A 17,179-nucleotide genomic window follows, 5' to 3' on the forward strand; every position below is an offset into this window, starting at 1 on the left:
CGAAAACTTTTAATGTAAAGAATCCAATCAAAACTGCAAACAAAATTGAAAGATTTTTGGGCAAAATTTTTGACGTATTTCACTGAAGCTTTTCTTCAAACAAATTTGTTGAACCAACTATAAATTAGTCCAGGAAGAATTCCACCGACTGAAAAAAATTCAACCAAAAACAGAATTAATCGCACACACATGTAATCAAGTCATGTAATTGAATTCTTAATTTATAAACCAATCACATCTTGGTTTGCGTGCAGTAACAATAATCATGAACAATAATTTATAAACAGGTGATTCATCCGGCACTTAAAAGACGAAGCGAAACACAAAATCATGAATCAAGAATTTCAAAAAAAAAAATCCATAACAATCGAATAATCAATTCGATCCAACATGTATGGGCTTTGATACCAATTGTTGGATTCAAATTAATGATTCACATAAATCATACATGTCGAATACGATTGATAAATATAAAGTGGAAGCGTACATGAATTCGGATTCATAATGTTCTTGATGATTCGTGAAGTCAGATGATTCATAATGTTCTTGATGATTCGTGAAGTCGGTCTTCCAAGTGTCAACGCTTTTTTACGGAGAATATGTTTTCTGTATTATGTAACATTAATAGGAATGGGAATCTATCGATGTATTTATAGGTTGCACTTGGGGACCATAATCCCGTATTTAGAGAACGAGTCCCTAACTTCATTATAACTATAATTTCACCCATAACAAAATTAAAACTATCCAAAGTAGTATCTGCACAATAGTCCTCATACTTTTATAGATGATCGTTTGACCCTATAAGTTATATTAACTTAGTAGATCACGTATTCGGGTCATTCAATACATAGTCATAAATATTATACAATCTTTAGACGCTTATGTTGGACCATATTAAAATGTTCCAAACCTCCGGAAGTCAGCAGAATCTTCAAGAAACTAAGTGATGGAGCATCTTCAACTCCATAATCTAACAACACGCCGGTGCCACATTTCTTCCTTGCCTTGTGCTGAACTGCTGCAAATTTTACTAGTATGAGGGAATAGCCCAAAGTTGTAACCTTTCTCCTTAGTTTTCTTATGAGGAAAAAAAAACATAGAATTTCAAGAATCGTGAATCTGATATTGTGTTAAGATGAGATTACTATTCATATCAGCAACCTTATCTGATGGAGAAAAATCGCGAAAGGTGAGACCCGAGAACCGTATGAAGCCAACTTCTTTCCTAAAAACACGACAAATTGGCTGCAACAATCATCTATCGAAACCAATTCGATACAAATGTAAAATCCTTTTTAACTGGGAATGAAGAAATGGTAAATTATACTACTAAGATGGAGACTGAATTAACAAATCTGAGGGCTAAATTATTATTCATAGATGCAGTATTTCACAATGCTATTTGATATCATCAGCTGAAATTTAGAGCATCCATGTCGGCGAGCATGCAGCCGTCCGTCCGTCCGTGCCAGCGGCACGGAGACGCTGCCCGCCGCTGCGCTCGCGCCGCTAGCACGGCGCTGCTCGATGCATCGAGCACGTCCGCCAGCGAGCAGGCGACGTGGCGCGTTCTGATTGGCCAACGGCATATCAGTTGGAAAATCATTTTTTTAAAATCGAAAATAATATTAAAAAATAAAAAATATATATTTTCACAATCCCAAAAAAATGGCCGTTTTTTTGTTTTTCTGTATTTTTTGAATTTTTTTATTTTTTTTCCAAAATCATTTATAAATACACTCATTCATCATCCATTTTTCATATCAAATCATCTCTCATTCATATTTTTCATACAACTTATCTACACATTCATCTCTCACTCAAAACCTCAAATGGATTTCACTCATCTCATTGCGGAAGCGGAGCGCGAAAAACAAGAATACTACGAACAACATCGTGTCGCTTATGAAGCATATGTCGCAGCGAATACCCCCGCCTCTCCTCCTCAACCAACTAGATCAACTCGCCGCTACATCTATCGTGACCGGGAGGGAGCCCACGAAACAAGGCACACAATGCGCGATACCTGAACCCATGTTGAGCTACAAGAAGACCTAATCAAACACATGTGGGAGAAATTCAGCCACGAGTAGTGGGTTTTTTAATTTTTTGAATTTAATTATGTAATTTTTAATTTTTAGGAGTTTAATTATGTAATTTTTAATTTTTAGGAGTAATTTTTAATTTTTAGGAGTTTAATTATGTAATTTTTAATTTTTAGGAGTTTAATTATGTAATTTTTATTTTTTAGGATTTTAATTATGTAATTTTTAATTTTTAATGTCTTTTGTAATATTATTCCGGGTATTTTTAATGCATTTTACCTTTGTGGAAATGTTTTTATTTAAATTGAATAATGGAATGGTGGGACCCTTGTACTCGTCCTTGTGCTATATCCATTTATGGTAACATTTTTCTCCTTCTCTTTTATTTTACTGTATCATTTATGGGTCACATCATCCACTGCATAATTTCAATTACTTTTTCTCCTTCTCTCTTACTTTTCCAATTATACATTAAAACTAGTGTCAACCACAAATGACTTATTTCTATGAGATGGAGGAAGTATAAGAGCATCCGCAGCAGTGAGTGGACACGCGGCCGTCCGTCCATGTCAGCGGCGCGGCACCGCCTGCTGGCCGCTGCGCTCTTGCCGCTAGCGCGGCGCAGCTTGATGCATAGAGCACGTCCGTGCCAGCGAGCAGCTGACGTGGCGCGTTCTGATTGGCCAACGATATTTCCATTGAAAATTCATTTTTTTTAAAAAAATCGAAAATAATAGCAAAAATTAAAAAAAAGTTAAGATTCCCAAAAATATGGTTGTTTTTTACCGTTTTTCTGGCATTTTTTTGATTTTTTTATTCCCAAAATCAACTATAAATACACACATTTATCATCCATTTTTCACATCAAATCATCTCTCATTCATCTTTCATTCATATTTTTCATACAACTTATCTACATCTTCCTCTCTCACTCAAACCCTCTCAAATGGATTTCACTAATTTCATTACAGAAGCGGAGCGCGAAGAACAAGAATACTATGAACAATATTGCCGCCTATCAAGCCTATGTCACCGCGAATACCCTCGCCCCTCCTCGACCAACTAGATCAACTCGCCGCTACATCCATCGTGACCGGAGGGAGCCAACGAAAGGCTCGTTGTCGACTATTTTTCCGACCAGTTGCGGTTTCCGGAAGATTACTTCCGGCGCCGTTTTCGCATGTCAAAACGTTTGTTTATGCGTATTGTCAACACATTATCTGCCCGTGTTGAATACTTTCAATCAAGTACAGACGCAACCGGTCGGCAAAGTCTCTCGGCGTTGCAAAAGTGTACGTGTGCCATCTGACAACTTGCTACTGGGCAAATGGTTGATCTCTTCGACGAGTATTTGTATGTCGGTGAGTCAACTGGAATCCTTTGCCTTAAAAATTTTTGCGACAGCGTTCGTTCAGCTTTCGGTGAGGAATTCCTTCGGGCACCCACCACCGATGATTGCCAACGGTTGCTTCGTCTTCACGAAACAGTCCATGGTTTTCCCGGTATGCTTGGCAGCATTGACTGCATGCATTGGAGGTGGAAGAATTGTCCGACTGCTTGGAGGGGGCAACACTTAAGCGGCCACAAAGGAGGAGGCCCAACACTTATCCTTGAAGCGGTCGCCGACTATCGCCTATGGATTTGGCATGCATATTTTGGTATTGTCGGATCCAACAACGACTTGAACGCGCTCTATTCTTCACCACTCTTCAATGATGTTCTGAATGATGTAGCACCGGCGATTGACTTCACGAGTAGTGGGTTTTTTAATTTTATGAATTTAATTATGTAATTTTTAATTTTTAGAATTTTAATTATGTAGTTTTTAATTTTTAGGATTTTAATTTTGTAATTTTTAATTTTTTTGTAATTTGTAATAGTATTCCGGATATTTTTAATGCATTTTAATTTTGTGGAAATGTTTTTATTTAAATTGAATAATAGAATGGTAGGACTCTTGAGCTTGTCCTTGCGGAAGAGCACGGATGTGAGTGTTGTGCTCTTGCCTAAGAGCAGAGAGTAAAAGTGGGTCCCACATCTGTGTTTGTTGGCAAGAGCACGGATGAGGATGCTCTAAAATAGTAGTAATCCGTAATTATTATAAAAAACATTCTCTAATTAAAGTTTAAACGTATGTTAGACTTTGTCAGTTTCTAATTCTATAGCAAATTATCGAATTGGACCATTTAGTATAACAACATCACAAATTATTAACTACTTAAAGTTTTGTAATAATCAAGATTAGCAGTTTATAGATAAAAATATTTTTTTAAAATAATGAATTTGATTGATTTATTCTAAAATTGTGGTATTTATCACTTAAACTTTTAGCTATCCAAATCACCCAAACAGAAATTTTTTTCCTAATTTTAAGAACTCAAGAATACAAATTGAAATTTTTAGAGCATCCGCAATAGCGGACGAACGCACGCCCTAGCCACCGGCTAGCAGTCCGAGCGTCGCGGAAGTCCTCTATTGCGTGCGGCGAACGAGACGGACGAGAAGGGGGTAGACGTGCGCACGGGCGCGGTCGCCAGGTGTTAGCCGATTGCTCGCCAATCGCTCGTCCGCTATTGTGCGCCTCGATCAGCGAGCCGTAATTAATATTTTTTTATTTCAACTCTATATATAGATCTCGTTGCACTATGTATTTATTTTTTAAATTGAACTATGTATTTTTTTATGAAATAAAATTGTTGCACTTTCTCCGTATTCGTGTCCAATTTTAATTCCGTATTTGCTTGGCTAGGGCGTCGGTTAGCCTATTGCTAGCCTATTACTGGGCTATGGGAAGTCCTTGATGATGTGGCATGAGGTGTTTTTGGTTAGTTTTAGTGCTAGCCTATTGACTAGCCTAAAAATTGAAATTTTTAGAGCATCCGCAATAGCGGACGAACGCACGCCCTAGCCACTGGCTAGCAGTTCGGGCGTCGCGGAAGTCCTCTATTGCGTGCGGCGAACAAGACGGACGAGAGGGGGGTGGACGTGCGCACGGGCGCGGTCGCCAAGTGTTAGCCGATTGCTCGCCAATCGCTCGTCCGCTATTGTGCGGCCTCGATCAGCGAGCCGTAATTAATATTTTTTTTATTTCAACTCTATATATAGAGCTCGTTGCACTATGTATTTATTTTTTAAATTGAACTATGTATTTTTTTATGAAAGAAAATTGTTGCACTTTCTCCGTATTCGTGTCCAATTTTAATTCCGTATTTGCTTGGCTAGGGCGTCAGTTAGCCTATTGCTAGCCTATTACTGGGCTATGGGAAGTCCTTGATGATGTGGCATGAGGTGTTTTTTGTTAATTTTAGTGCTAGCCTATTGACTAGTCCGTGTTATTGTGGATGCTCTTAGCTATAAAAGCTTAATTGAATGGAACCAAAACTTAAACAGTTGTAAACTATCATCCCAAGATACCACAAGTCTGTCTTTCTCTATTCCATGTATTTATTTTTTAATTTTCATCCGGTCTCATAATAAAAGTTATATTTCATTTTTACCATAATGGTAGTAATAAAAGGCAAACTCTAAATACTGTACAAACTTTAAACTATGATCTAAACCATTAGAAATGAGAACAAAAGACAAAATAACACCAACAGAAAATGTCAACGCAGTTTCATCAACTGTTGACACCGTGTTGACATTTTTTGTTGCTATTATTTTGTTATCTGTTGACATTTCCTAACGGACTAGATCATAGTTTGTAGTTTGTACAATATTTAGAGTTTTCATTTGATTACATCCATTTACCATAAATGGTAAATAAACACTACATTCAACCAACTTATTCCATTCACATTTTATTATAAAACTAATATATATAAGTAAAGTCCATATTATACTAACTTATTAAACTCATTATTCTTAGGGCATCCACAATGTGGCGCCCTATAGTCCGCCCTATAGGATGCCCTATGCTCCACCACATCAACATTTCATCATTCTACCCTTCCACCTGCAGTGGGATGCCCTATAGGCTGCCATATAGTCCGCCCTAAGTATTTTATTTATTTGACTATTTAAAACACTACAAAAATTGGGAAAAAACTTCATTTCATTAAAAATTCAAACATTACAGTACGAAATAAAAAAACTACAAATTCTCAATGGCGGTTACGGTCCCAAACTTCTTCAATCATGTCGTTCATGAGCTGAGCATGGTCTTATTGGTTGCGCATTGAGGCCTGTCTAGATAGAACCTCATTGAAGCTCATCGGTAATCCTCGAACGTGGGGCGGGGCCACCGTGCTGAAGCTAGATCCACCTTCATCATCGCCCCAATCATGTTATGCAAGATGATGCACGCATACATGACATCGGTGATGACGTCCTTGTATCAGAACCGCGTCGGACCCTTCACTATTGTCCACCGCGCTTGGAGCACACCAAATGCCCGCTCCACATCCTTCCGCGCAGCCTCCTGCTTTTGCGCGAATAAAACTCTCTTCTCACCCATTGGGCAGCTGATCGTCTTCAAAAAAACAGGCCACCTCGGGTATATGTCATCGGCCAAGTAGTACCCCATATGATATTGGCGTCCGTTGGCAGTGAAGTCGATGGCAGGGCCGTTGCCATTGCATTGCTCGGTGAAGAGGATGGATGAGTTGAGGACGTTGATGTCGTTGTTCGACCCCGCTACACCGAAGTAAGCATGCCAGATCCAGAGCCGATGGTCAGCGACAGCTTCGAGGATCATCGTCGGGCAATTCTTCCACTCCCAATGCATACAATCAATGCTCCCTAGCATTCCAAGAAAGTCGTGCGCCGTCTCGTGCATCTTCATCAGGGCCTGGCAATCCTCAGCAGTCGGCTTTCGCAAATATGTGTTGCTATAAGCCTTCACAACTCCCCTACAAAAATTCTTCAGGCACTCGCGGCCAGTTGTCTCCCCGACGTGAAGGTGCTAGTTGAACATGTCCGTCGTGGTGCCGTAGGCCAACTGCAGGAGCGCAACCGTGGACTTCTGCAACGGCGTAAGTCCGGGTCTGCCGATGCAATCTTCCCGATACTAGAAGTATTCATCACGTGCCTCCAATGTTTGGACAATGCTGAGAAAAAGATGTCGCCGCATTCTAAAACGGCGGTGAAAAACCGTCGGGCCCCACCGCGGTTGCTCGTCAAAATAGTCTGCGAACAGACGTTGATGAGCTACGTCGTACTCGCGGCGGACAAACGTCCGACGTCGAATCGGACGCGGGATCTGCACCGCCTGGACCTGTTCCACCGCCTGGGCCTGCTCCGCCGCTTCGCGCTTCATTTCGGCCAAGCATTCTGCCGCAGCCTCATGAACGCAATCGAATAAGGCCCGAGTAATGCCCTCCGAGGTACTCCAGTCGTCGTCGGGTCTCATTTTTTTTAGTGAGAAAGATTGGAAGTGAAATATTGGTGTGTGGGGAAAGTGAGAGATGGGAGAGAATTATTGGTGTGGGAAATGGAAGAGAAATAGGGTTTAAATAGATAAGAATTTTGAAAAAAAAATTTAAAAAAAGGAAAACACATTGCATTGTCATCAGTATCGTCCGCGCCGCAGTGGGGCAGACGATACCGCGGACGATGCGTGTTCCGACGCCATCGTCCGTGGACGATGTATAAGGCGCGGACGATGCATCGGGCATCGTCCGCATGGCTACAGTGGCGGACTATCGTCCGCGCCCACTGTGGATGCTCTTAACATTTCTTAAAATACGTGCTCAAACCAAATAAAAATGGGAAGGAGGGAGTATAATTTATAGGATTATAAAAATAAAAAATTTAACTTTTGATTCCTATTTTGTAGGATTAATGAAATTAAAGATCGTAAGAGCATCCGCAACGCGTCTCGTTGCTGTCTAGACGAGACTGCATCGAGACAGAGTTGCGGGCTCCGTCTCGTCTCCTGCCCGTCCCGTGTCTCGTCGCGTGACGCCCACTCGCTGGCCCGCGACTGGGCGTCGTTTATTTCGGTTGAAAATGTATTTTTTTTATTTTTTTTAAATTTAGAAAAAAAATTCAAAAAAAAAATCTCAAAATTATACTAGCCGTTTATAGCCGTTTTTTACAAATTTTTTTATTTTTTTGTATTTTTTTGTATTTTTACAAAAAAAAATCTCAAAACAGGCTCTTTTTGCGCAGAAGAAAGAGGTTGTTTGCAAGGATGTGGAGAGAGCGTTCGGGATTCTCCAAGCTCGCTTCAACATTATCAAAGCCCCGGCTCGTACGTGGTTTATGGAGAATATGGTCGACTTCATGTATATGTGCATAATTTTGCACAACGTGATTGTCGCCGACGAAGGACCTGAGGCGGGAAATTGGTTCGACCCTGAAACCCCGGGAAGCTCTACCGCAAGTAGTCCGCCTCGCAGTGGAGTGCATCCGTCTATGCAAGATCGGTTGTCTGTTCGGGCAAGGACAAGTGATTCTACCGCCCACGCCCAACTCCAGGAGGATCTAATTGAGCATATTTGGGCAAAATTTGGCAACTAGTAGACGCACATGATCGCCATTAGACAACTCTTTCTTCTGCTTCTTTGAGTTTTGATATTTTGAATTTAGAGAGAGTGAGAGGAAGATTTTAAATTTTGTAATTTTTATTTTTTTTAGGATTTTATTAATGTGGTTTTTTATTTTTTTAGAATTTTAAGTTGTAATTTTATTTTATTTAATGAAGTGTGTTTTTATTAATTGAATTTGTTGAAAATAAAAATAAAAAATAAAATTGAAAGAATTGTTAAGGGATGAGATGGTTAAGAGATGGAGGGTTGCATGTGATGTCTCTTAGTTAAGAGATGGAGTGAAAAGTATGGTAAAGCTCATAAATAGTGAAGAGATGAGATGGTAAAGAGACGGATATGAGACAGCGTTGCGGATGGCCTAAAATATATAGGAAAACGTAGTTAAGCCGTTTGTAGAGAGTCCACTAATAAAAAAAAGTTGGTTTATTGATTTGTCCAAACAAGAAGAGACAGAGAACTGTGGTTTTAACGAAAAACAAACATAGATCTTATCGGACGGCTCAGAATCTACCAAATATCCTCGTTGTTTCCATACCTAGTTCCCGTATCTAGAGAGAGAATTTTGCCGTCAAATCAAATTCCAACTTCCCATTAGTTTTTCCTAGATCTGTCGGTGCATCGCATTCACAGCGTATAGCATTAGCATTGCTTCTCCCCGGCCTGGAACTAATTGCTTGATTTTTCAGGTAAACTCATTATTTCGTCACTGTTTGCAGTTGCAATTCATTACTACTTTAAGTTAGATAGATTGATGTAAAAATTGAGCAAACGGTGAGTGATTGTGTAGTTGATCGAATCGAATCGAATCGAATCCATGGCTCCAAGCACCCTGCGCAAGGCGATCGGGGCGGTGAAGGATCAGACGAGCATCGGAATCGCTAAAGTCGCTAGCAATTTGGCGCCGGAGCTGGAGGTCGCTGTGGTAAAGGCCACCGGCCATGACAATGACCCCGCATCGGAGAAGTATATTAGGGAAATACTGCAATTGACGACCTATTCTCACGGATATGTTAGTGCTTGTGTTGTGCTAGTGTCCAAAAGATTGGGGAAAACGCGTGATTGGATTGTTGCCCTGAAATGTTTGACGCTCATTCACCGTTTGCTCAATGAGGGGGATGTTGTTTTCCAGCAGGAGATGATGTATGCTACTAGGAGGGGGACTAGGTTGTTGAATTTGTCCGATTTTCGCGATGAGGCCCACTCCAATTCATGGGACCATTCGGCTTTTGTCAGGACATATGCTCTCTACTTGGATCAGAAGCTTGAGTTGATGGCTTATGAGCGAAAGCAGAGTGGAAAGGAAGGTGAGATCACGAGATATAACTATCGTGAATCGAGCAGCAGGGGGCGCGATTATGATTATGATTTCAATGAGCCAAACAACGGAATGCGCAGATCAAGGTCATCAGGTGATGTGGGAGAGTCAGCAAAAGATGCTACTCCATTGAGGGAGATGGCACTGGAGAAGATTTTCGGGAAGATGGGGCATATGCAGAGGCTGTTGGATCGGTTTTTGGCATGTCGTCCTACAGGATTGGCAAAGAACGAGCGGATGATTTTGGTGGCTCTTTACGCCATAGTGAAGGAGAGTTTCAAGCTCTATGCTGATGTGTGTGAGGTCTTGGCAGTGCTTCTTGATAAGTTCTTTGATATGGAACATCAAGATTGTATAAAGGCCTTTGATGCACACGCTAGCTCTGCAAAGCAGATTGACGAACTGGTTGGATTCTATAACTGGTGCAAGGATACTGGCGTGGCACGGTCCTCTGAGTATCCACAAGTGCAAAAGATAACTGACAAATTACTTGAAACTTTGGACGAGTTTGTAAGAGATAGGACAAAGGCAATGAAGAGCCCTGAGAGGAAAGTCGAGAGTCACCCAACTCCGCAGGAGGAGCAAGTGCAGGATATGAATGAGGTTAAAGCACTGCCACCTCCTGGCAACATAACTCCCCCTCCACCGGTTGAGCCTGAGCCAGCTAAGCCTGCAGTTCAGGATTTGGTGGATTTGAGGGAAGTAACTGCAGACGATCAAGGTAACCAGCTAGCATTGGCATTGTTTGCTGCAAACAACGGGAATGGCTCGTGGGAGGCGTTCCCATCCAATGGAGAGGCGGATGTGAGTTCTGCTTGGCAGAATCCAGCTGCTGAGGCTGGGAAGGCCGATTGGGAGTTGGCTCTGGTCGAATCTGCTAGTCACTTGTCCAATCAAAAGGCTGCAATGGGTGGTGGATTAGATTCATTACTCTTGGATGGCATGTATGATCAAGGAGTGGTTCAGCATCATACAAGCACTACCAAGATGAGTGGAGGCAGTGCCAGCAGTGTAGCATTGCCCAGTGCTGGTGCAAGTAAAACACCGGTTTTAGCACTCCCTGCGCCTGATGGAACAGTCCAGACATTCGGACAAGACCCTTTTGCTGCATCGTTGAGCATCCAACCCCCTGCCTATGTGCAGATGGCTGATATGGAGAAGAAGCAAGGTCTGCTTGCTCAGGAGCAAATGGTATGGCAACAATATTCCAGAGAAGGAATGCAAGGCCAGACCAGTTTCGCCAAGATTGGCACACCTTCGTATTATGGAATGCCGCCAGTAAACGGATCCGGAGTGCCACCGGCCGGGTACTCCTATGCTCCTTTCTAAATTTTGTTATATGTCACCATATAGTAATAGATTACAGTTCTATATAATATTCCAGTGCATTATATGTGGTTTGATTCCAAGTACGTGACTTTGAGGAAAGAGAGATGATTAGTGTTTGTGGAAGATTCTCCTGTCCAATAATCCACTTATTTATCTCTCCATCTTTGTAAACTTGTTTGATGACATTAATACATATCTTTTCAGAAAATATACTGTATATATGGAGTAATACTAATAGGCACCCTTTTCAGTTACAACGTAGGAGGAGGTCATGGTACTGTTTTTTGGTGTATATCTTTGTCTTTGCTAAGGTTTATATGGAGTATGTGTTTTAGAATATTTTCTTGGGCTTGAGAGCCTCTGATTATCATCTTAGTTGGAAAAAATTAGCCTATTTAGATGACTTGATGGTGTCTCCCTTTGACTATGCATTTTGCCAAAAGATAATCGAATGCAAATCAAAGAGAATTGGAATGTAGCACTCAATGTGACGACTTGCTTAAGTTGTAAAATTCGAAGTTCTTCGTTGGATATTTGTGCCAATTTGATCTTAAAACATTACTATCTGTCTCAATGGAATTTGATACCTATTATTCGTAAATGATTTACATTTAGTTTTAGTAATCCTTTTTTATAGTACTTATATCTGGGCTCGAAGCTTGTTAAAGATAAGGTATACTAGCCCAAGTTCATGAGCTAATTTGGTTTTGAATTCAATTTTGGCCCAAATAGACTGGAAGAAAAAAAATATACTAGTACTACTAGTAAGGACTATGATCGAAAATTCATAGCATGGTCACAGTTAGTCACAAATAATTCTTTCATTGTCTACATCATATCACATAATTAATTAGAGAACCAATTTAGATTTATTGCATACACACATCATTCGAAAATATGCTTAATTCTCGAGTATGATAAGGAAAGCAATATTTCAATTCCACTATTGCACTTAACGTCTTAACCCCACTATCCTTAACCAAATAGATGACTTATCATAATACAGTTGGATTCTTATCTCACACAAAATAAATAATTTATATTAACCCCACTAAGCAATCTCCCTATCCAATACTACTTCATAGCTTTTTAGTGTTGAAGGTTTTTATTTTCAAGACAAAGTTTACAAGCTAATGTTTATTTTAATGCTGAAAAAGAGTGTTCTTCAAGCAAAAGTAGCTTTTCTCTTTAACTAATTATTTTTTGTTTGGGGAAATGACTTTTAATTCTAAATTTATTGTGCTTTCTTGCTGCAGTTTTTCAATGCCTAACCTAACTTGGACATTGCCCCTTATCCCTTCTCAAAACGCTTTTGTTTAAAATCTAAAATGGACCAATTAATGAAATTAAGTCAGTTACTGGAAAATGGAATTTTCATATTTCGTCACATTATGTATAATCATTGGTAAAAAATTTAGTTTTGAAATTGAAAGGAAAATACATACAACGTAATAAGATACGCAAACATACGACGTTTTTATACAGTTCTACGTTTTTTAAATGCGTGTTTGAATTTTGGCCATTGATGTACTCCCTCCGTTTCAGTTGAGTCATTTTTCCATTTCGGGAAGTTTCTTCATAGTTGAGTCATTTCTATATAAGGTAACTTTTTTCTAAATCTTACTTTACTTTCTCTTACTTTATTCACTTATACTTTATTCACTTATACTTTATTCTCTCTACCTTTTCCTCTCTCTTACTTTTTTTATCTATTTATTTAACACAGTCAACATTCCTTTCTAAAACTCTGTGCCGAAAAGTTTCGCCTCAACTATGAAGAAACGGAGGGAGTAGTAACTTTTTTTGTCTTACTAGGAGTATTATTGTTTTCTTGGCAGTTGTCAGTCTGCTCAAGCTGTTGATTTTTAATTATTTTGGGTCTATTTATTCGATACCCGAGTTAAAATTTTAATAATTAAAAATTGGCCAGTTGAACTAATTAGATACTGTATTATTTATTTGATTAGATTTTGTATTTCTTGCATGATCAACTCAATTTCAAAGGTTGGTGTTGAACTTCTCTATTTCTAGAAACAAAAGGATGCGCTCAATGCTAGTATTTCCAACAGCAATGATATTATTTTTGTATACTATTTAATATTCATAAAATGCTTTTGAGCCATATTCTCATTATTACATGTGATTAGCGACGGAGAAATGAGAATGATAACCACAAATTTACCATGATAATTATTTTGCATACAATTAATAAATTAAATAAATATGACATCCAGCAGAATTTTTCTAGTCATTTTGCTGAGCCACGAAGATATTATCTACGTTAGAGCATCCACATCCATGCTGTTTGGCAAGAGCATGGATGTGGACCCTGACTCACTTTTATTAATTTTTTACTCTCTACTCTTCCTCAAGAGCACAACACTCACATCCATGCTCTTCCGCAAGAACATGCTCAAGGGTCTTATCATTCCATTAAAAATACATAATTAAAATCCTAAAAAATAAAAAATACATAATTAAAATCCTACAAATTAAAAATTACATAATTAAAGGCTAAAAAATACCCCCTTGGAAGACCAGTCCTCTAGCCCTATCCCCAATATTTTTCGGAGACCCCGTATCATGGTCAAATGTGAATCAAGTTGCTCGGGAGTCATCCGAGACCTATCGACCAAATTGAGTTGAGCCAAAAGGGTCCACAGCGAGTTGGTGGGGGGTTGATGTGGCACAAAGGGGGCGGATGGGGTCGCGGCACGACGGCGGTTGGTCGTCGCCTTCTTCCTTCCTTGCGGTCGGCGTCGGGGCCACCCAAGTTAGCTCCGGCAAGCTGGCTAGCCACCTCATCCTCGCTGGTGTCGGATAGGGATACCGACCTCGACCGTTTATTGGAGGAGCTGGAGGAGGATGATACGCCTCCCTTATACTTCGGATGCACACGCACCTCCTGTCAAGCGCTGAGATACTTGAACGGTTTGTAATGTTGGGATTGGTAGGTCGCCAACGCGGCACTGATGATGTCGAGCTCGCTCCTGCCGCTCCCCGCCGACCGCTCTTCCTGGAGGTAATACCCCTGGAACTTTTGGATTTCTTCGTTGGCTCTGAAGATGGCATTGCGCACCATACTCTCATTGCGCTCGATGGTTCCATCCGGGCAGTTTTCATTGTACCGGCGAGAGACGTGCCACCAAAACCTATCTCCACTTTGGTTCGTGCTAACCTCCGGATCTTCGAAGATAATCAAATAGGCTATGAATAACTGATCCATCTCCGCCGGAGTGTACGGGGTGTGGACACCACGAGGAGTAGGAGTAGGAGTAGGATGAGTTTGAGAGCCGCCGCTCCCTCCCGATCCGGGTTCGGGTGCCCACCCGTATCGCCCATCGGGGGCATCTTGGTCGTCCACCGGGTAAGGCTGGTAGCCACCCGGAACTTGAGAACCTTGGGTTTGAGGATGAGCCGAGAATTGCGTTTCCGGACTAGGGAATGGTTGTGAGCCGAACCATTCGTGGTTCCAACCGCGGGAGTCGGAGGGGTGATCGCCGGAGCCGGACATTTTTTTTGTAAGAGTAAAAGATTGAGAATTGATAAGACAATTTAGATGAGAGAATTTAGATGAGAATTATGTAATGTGGTGGGAAATTTTTTGTGTGGAAGTGGGGCTATTTATAGATGAAAATGTGAATTTTGGGGACATTTTTGAAAAATAAATTAAAAATGGGTAAAAAATGGATATAATTTATTGGGAAGTGGGAAAATAATTTTTTTATTTAAAAAGAATTTTTAAATTAAATTCAAATTATTTTAAAAAAAATTTGAAAATGCCAACGACTTTGCCGTTGGCCAATCCCGCCATGCCACGTCAGCCTGCTCAGCGGCACGGACGTGCTCGATGCATCGAGCAGCGCCGTGCCAGCGGCAAGAGCACAGCGGCGGACAGCACAAAGCTGCGCCAGCGGCACAGACGTCGTCCTTCTGAGAGAGCAGCGATGCGGATGCTCTTAGTCCCAAAATACGAGAATAAGAAATGCTTCATTAATTAAAAACACTTGATTCCTACAAGTTATAATCGTGCTGATCACCTACTAATTAGTCGTATTTGTTAATCACGTATTTCTTTGGCATTTAATATTCCTTGTTTTTTGCATATCCCAATACCGAGAATATCACCATTTTCATCAAAATTAATTTTAGTTCAGTATTGTGACAGAAAAGGGTCTATATATCGTGCGTAGATCTTTTTTTAAGATGGTATTTTAATTAGTAATTATAATCTGTGTATGTCTCAATGAAATCATTGTTTAAAGGATTTCCCACTGTAGTAATTTTCAAAATAAATAAATATAACTCGACAAAAATAAAAATTTAATTAGAACGTGAGTCAGATATGGAAGAATTAATGGGATGCAATCCCCTAATGGAGTGAGATGCAGAATCCAATCTCAGACTACTACTATTACTTTCTCCTCCATAAAAATATCAAATATTTCTATTTTTATTCTTCCTTAAAATTAAACAATAATTTTAATTTATAAAATTTTTGAACAAACATATTACCTTTAGACATCATTTTATTTACAATTATATCATTCCAATTATAAATTTAACATTTATAGATCGCAAAATTCACTAACATTACTACTAATATTGTAAGAGCATCCACAATGGCGTCTAGCGCACCGCCTAGCCGAGCCCCGGAGCTAGGCGGTCCGCTAGGCGAACCATTGTAACCGCTAGGGGTGTCAAAACGGGTACCTGCGGGTACCCGTACCCGGAGAACCGGGTACCCGTACCCGTTTGTAGCCAAAATCTTTGTCTCGTTACCCGACCCGCACAGTGACGGGTACCCGCCTTGTCGGGTATGGGTATCCCGTACCCGACAGGCGGGTACCCGTACCCGACCCGTTTAAAATATATTCATCACGTTGGCACATAGGTTACGTGTTATAATTCTAAAACTCATCCCCAAATACTTGCCACCTAAATCTATATTTTAATGCATAAAGAGACTGCATGAAAGAGTATGCAATATTTTGTAAACACAGAACAAAATCTTGTTTTAGTTTTAATAATTTCCAACGCAGTTTCTTAGGAATTGGGACAGTAATCTGGAAGTTATTGACTTGAGCCCTTACCTTCTTCGCGGCAGGGGTCGGCGGCTGATGTGGGTGGTGGCGGGCGGCGGGTGGCGGCGCGGTGTGTGAAGAGCAGACAATTTAGGGTAATGGACAAAAGACTTCAGAGTTAATCCTAAAATGTGTATTAATTAAAATTACGGTAATGGACAAAAGACTTAAATGGATATTAATTAAAATTTTTAATACAATATTTATATTTAAACCGATACCCGCAAAAACCTGAAACTCAATACCCGTACCCGAACCCGTTCCCACTTATGTCGAGTAGCGGGTACCCGAAACCCGACGGGTAACGGGTCGGGTGTGCGGGTACCCAATACCCGCTACCCGTTTCGACACCCCTAGTAACCGCCGAGCCGGTTTCTGAAAAAAAAATCGCCTAGCGCTAGGCGATGTGTGGACGCTGGGCGATCCGCTCGGCGCCATTGCAGGCTCCGGATCGCCGAGCGCATCGCCCAGCAAATTTTTTAATTTTTTATTTAATGTTTTTTTTATGAAACTCATTCTTGGTTGTTTCTATTTTATAGAGACATCCGTGAATGTTTTATGTTCCACTTTTGATGTGGGACAAACTCATTCTTGGTTGTTTCTCTTTTATAAAGACATCCTTAAATGTTTTATGTTCCACTTTCGATGTGGGACAAACTCATTCTTGGTTGTTTCTCTTTTATAGAGACATCCTTGAATGTTTTATGTTCCACTTTTGATGTGAGACAAACTCATTCTTGGTTGTTTCTATTTTATAGAGACATCCGTGAATGTTTTATGTTCCACTTTCGATGTGGGACAAACTCATTCTTGGTTGTTTCTCTTTTATAGAGACATCCTTGAATGTTTTATGTTCCACTTTCGATGTGGGACAAACTCATTCTTGGTTGTTTCTCTTTTATAGAGACATCC

At 40.3% G+C, this 17,179-nt stretch overlaps 1 protein-coding gene across 1 annotated transcript; it reads left to right on the plus strand.

Annotated features, from left to right (window-relative positions):
• Window positions 1-9,018: 9,018 nt before the first annotated feature.
• On the plus strand, window positions 9,019-11,391 carry LOC121742550 (putative clathrin assembly protein At2g25430). Its single transcript, XM_042135713.1, has 2 exons — window positions 9,019-9,225; window positions 9,327-11,391. The coding sequence occupies exon 2, from the start codon at window positions 9,354-9,356 to the stop codon at window positions 11,181-11,183; it is 1,830 nt and encodes a 609-aa protein (XP_041991647.1). The 5' UTR covers window positions 9,019-9,225; window positions 9,327-9,353; the 3' UTR covers window positions 11,184-11,391.
• Window positions 11,392-17,179: the final 5,788 nt, after the last annotated feature.

Source organism: Salvia splendens, chromosome 7 (assembly GCF_004379255.2).
Source record: "Salvia splendens isolate huo1 chromosome 7, SspV2, whole genome shotgun sequence".
Taxonomy (NCBI): domain Eukaryota; kingdom Viridiplantae; phylum Streptophyta; class Magnoliopsida; order Lamiales; family Lamiaceae; genus Salvia; species Salvia splendens.

What these genes read in the sequence shown, in the direction of transcription:
- LOC121742550 (XM_042135713.1), top strand. Translation starts at nt 9,354, where the DNA reads ATGGCTCCAAGCACCCTGCGCAAGGCGATCGGGGCGGTGAAGGATCAG.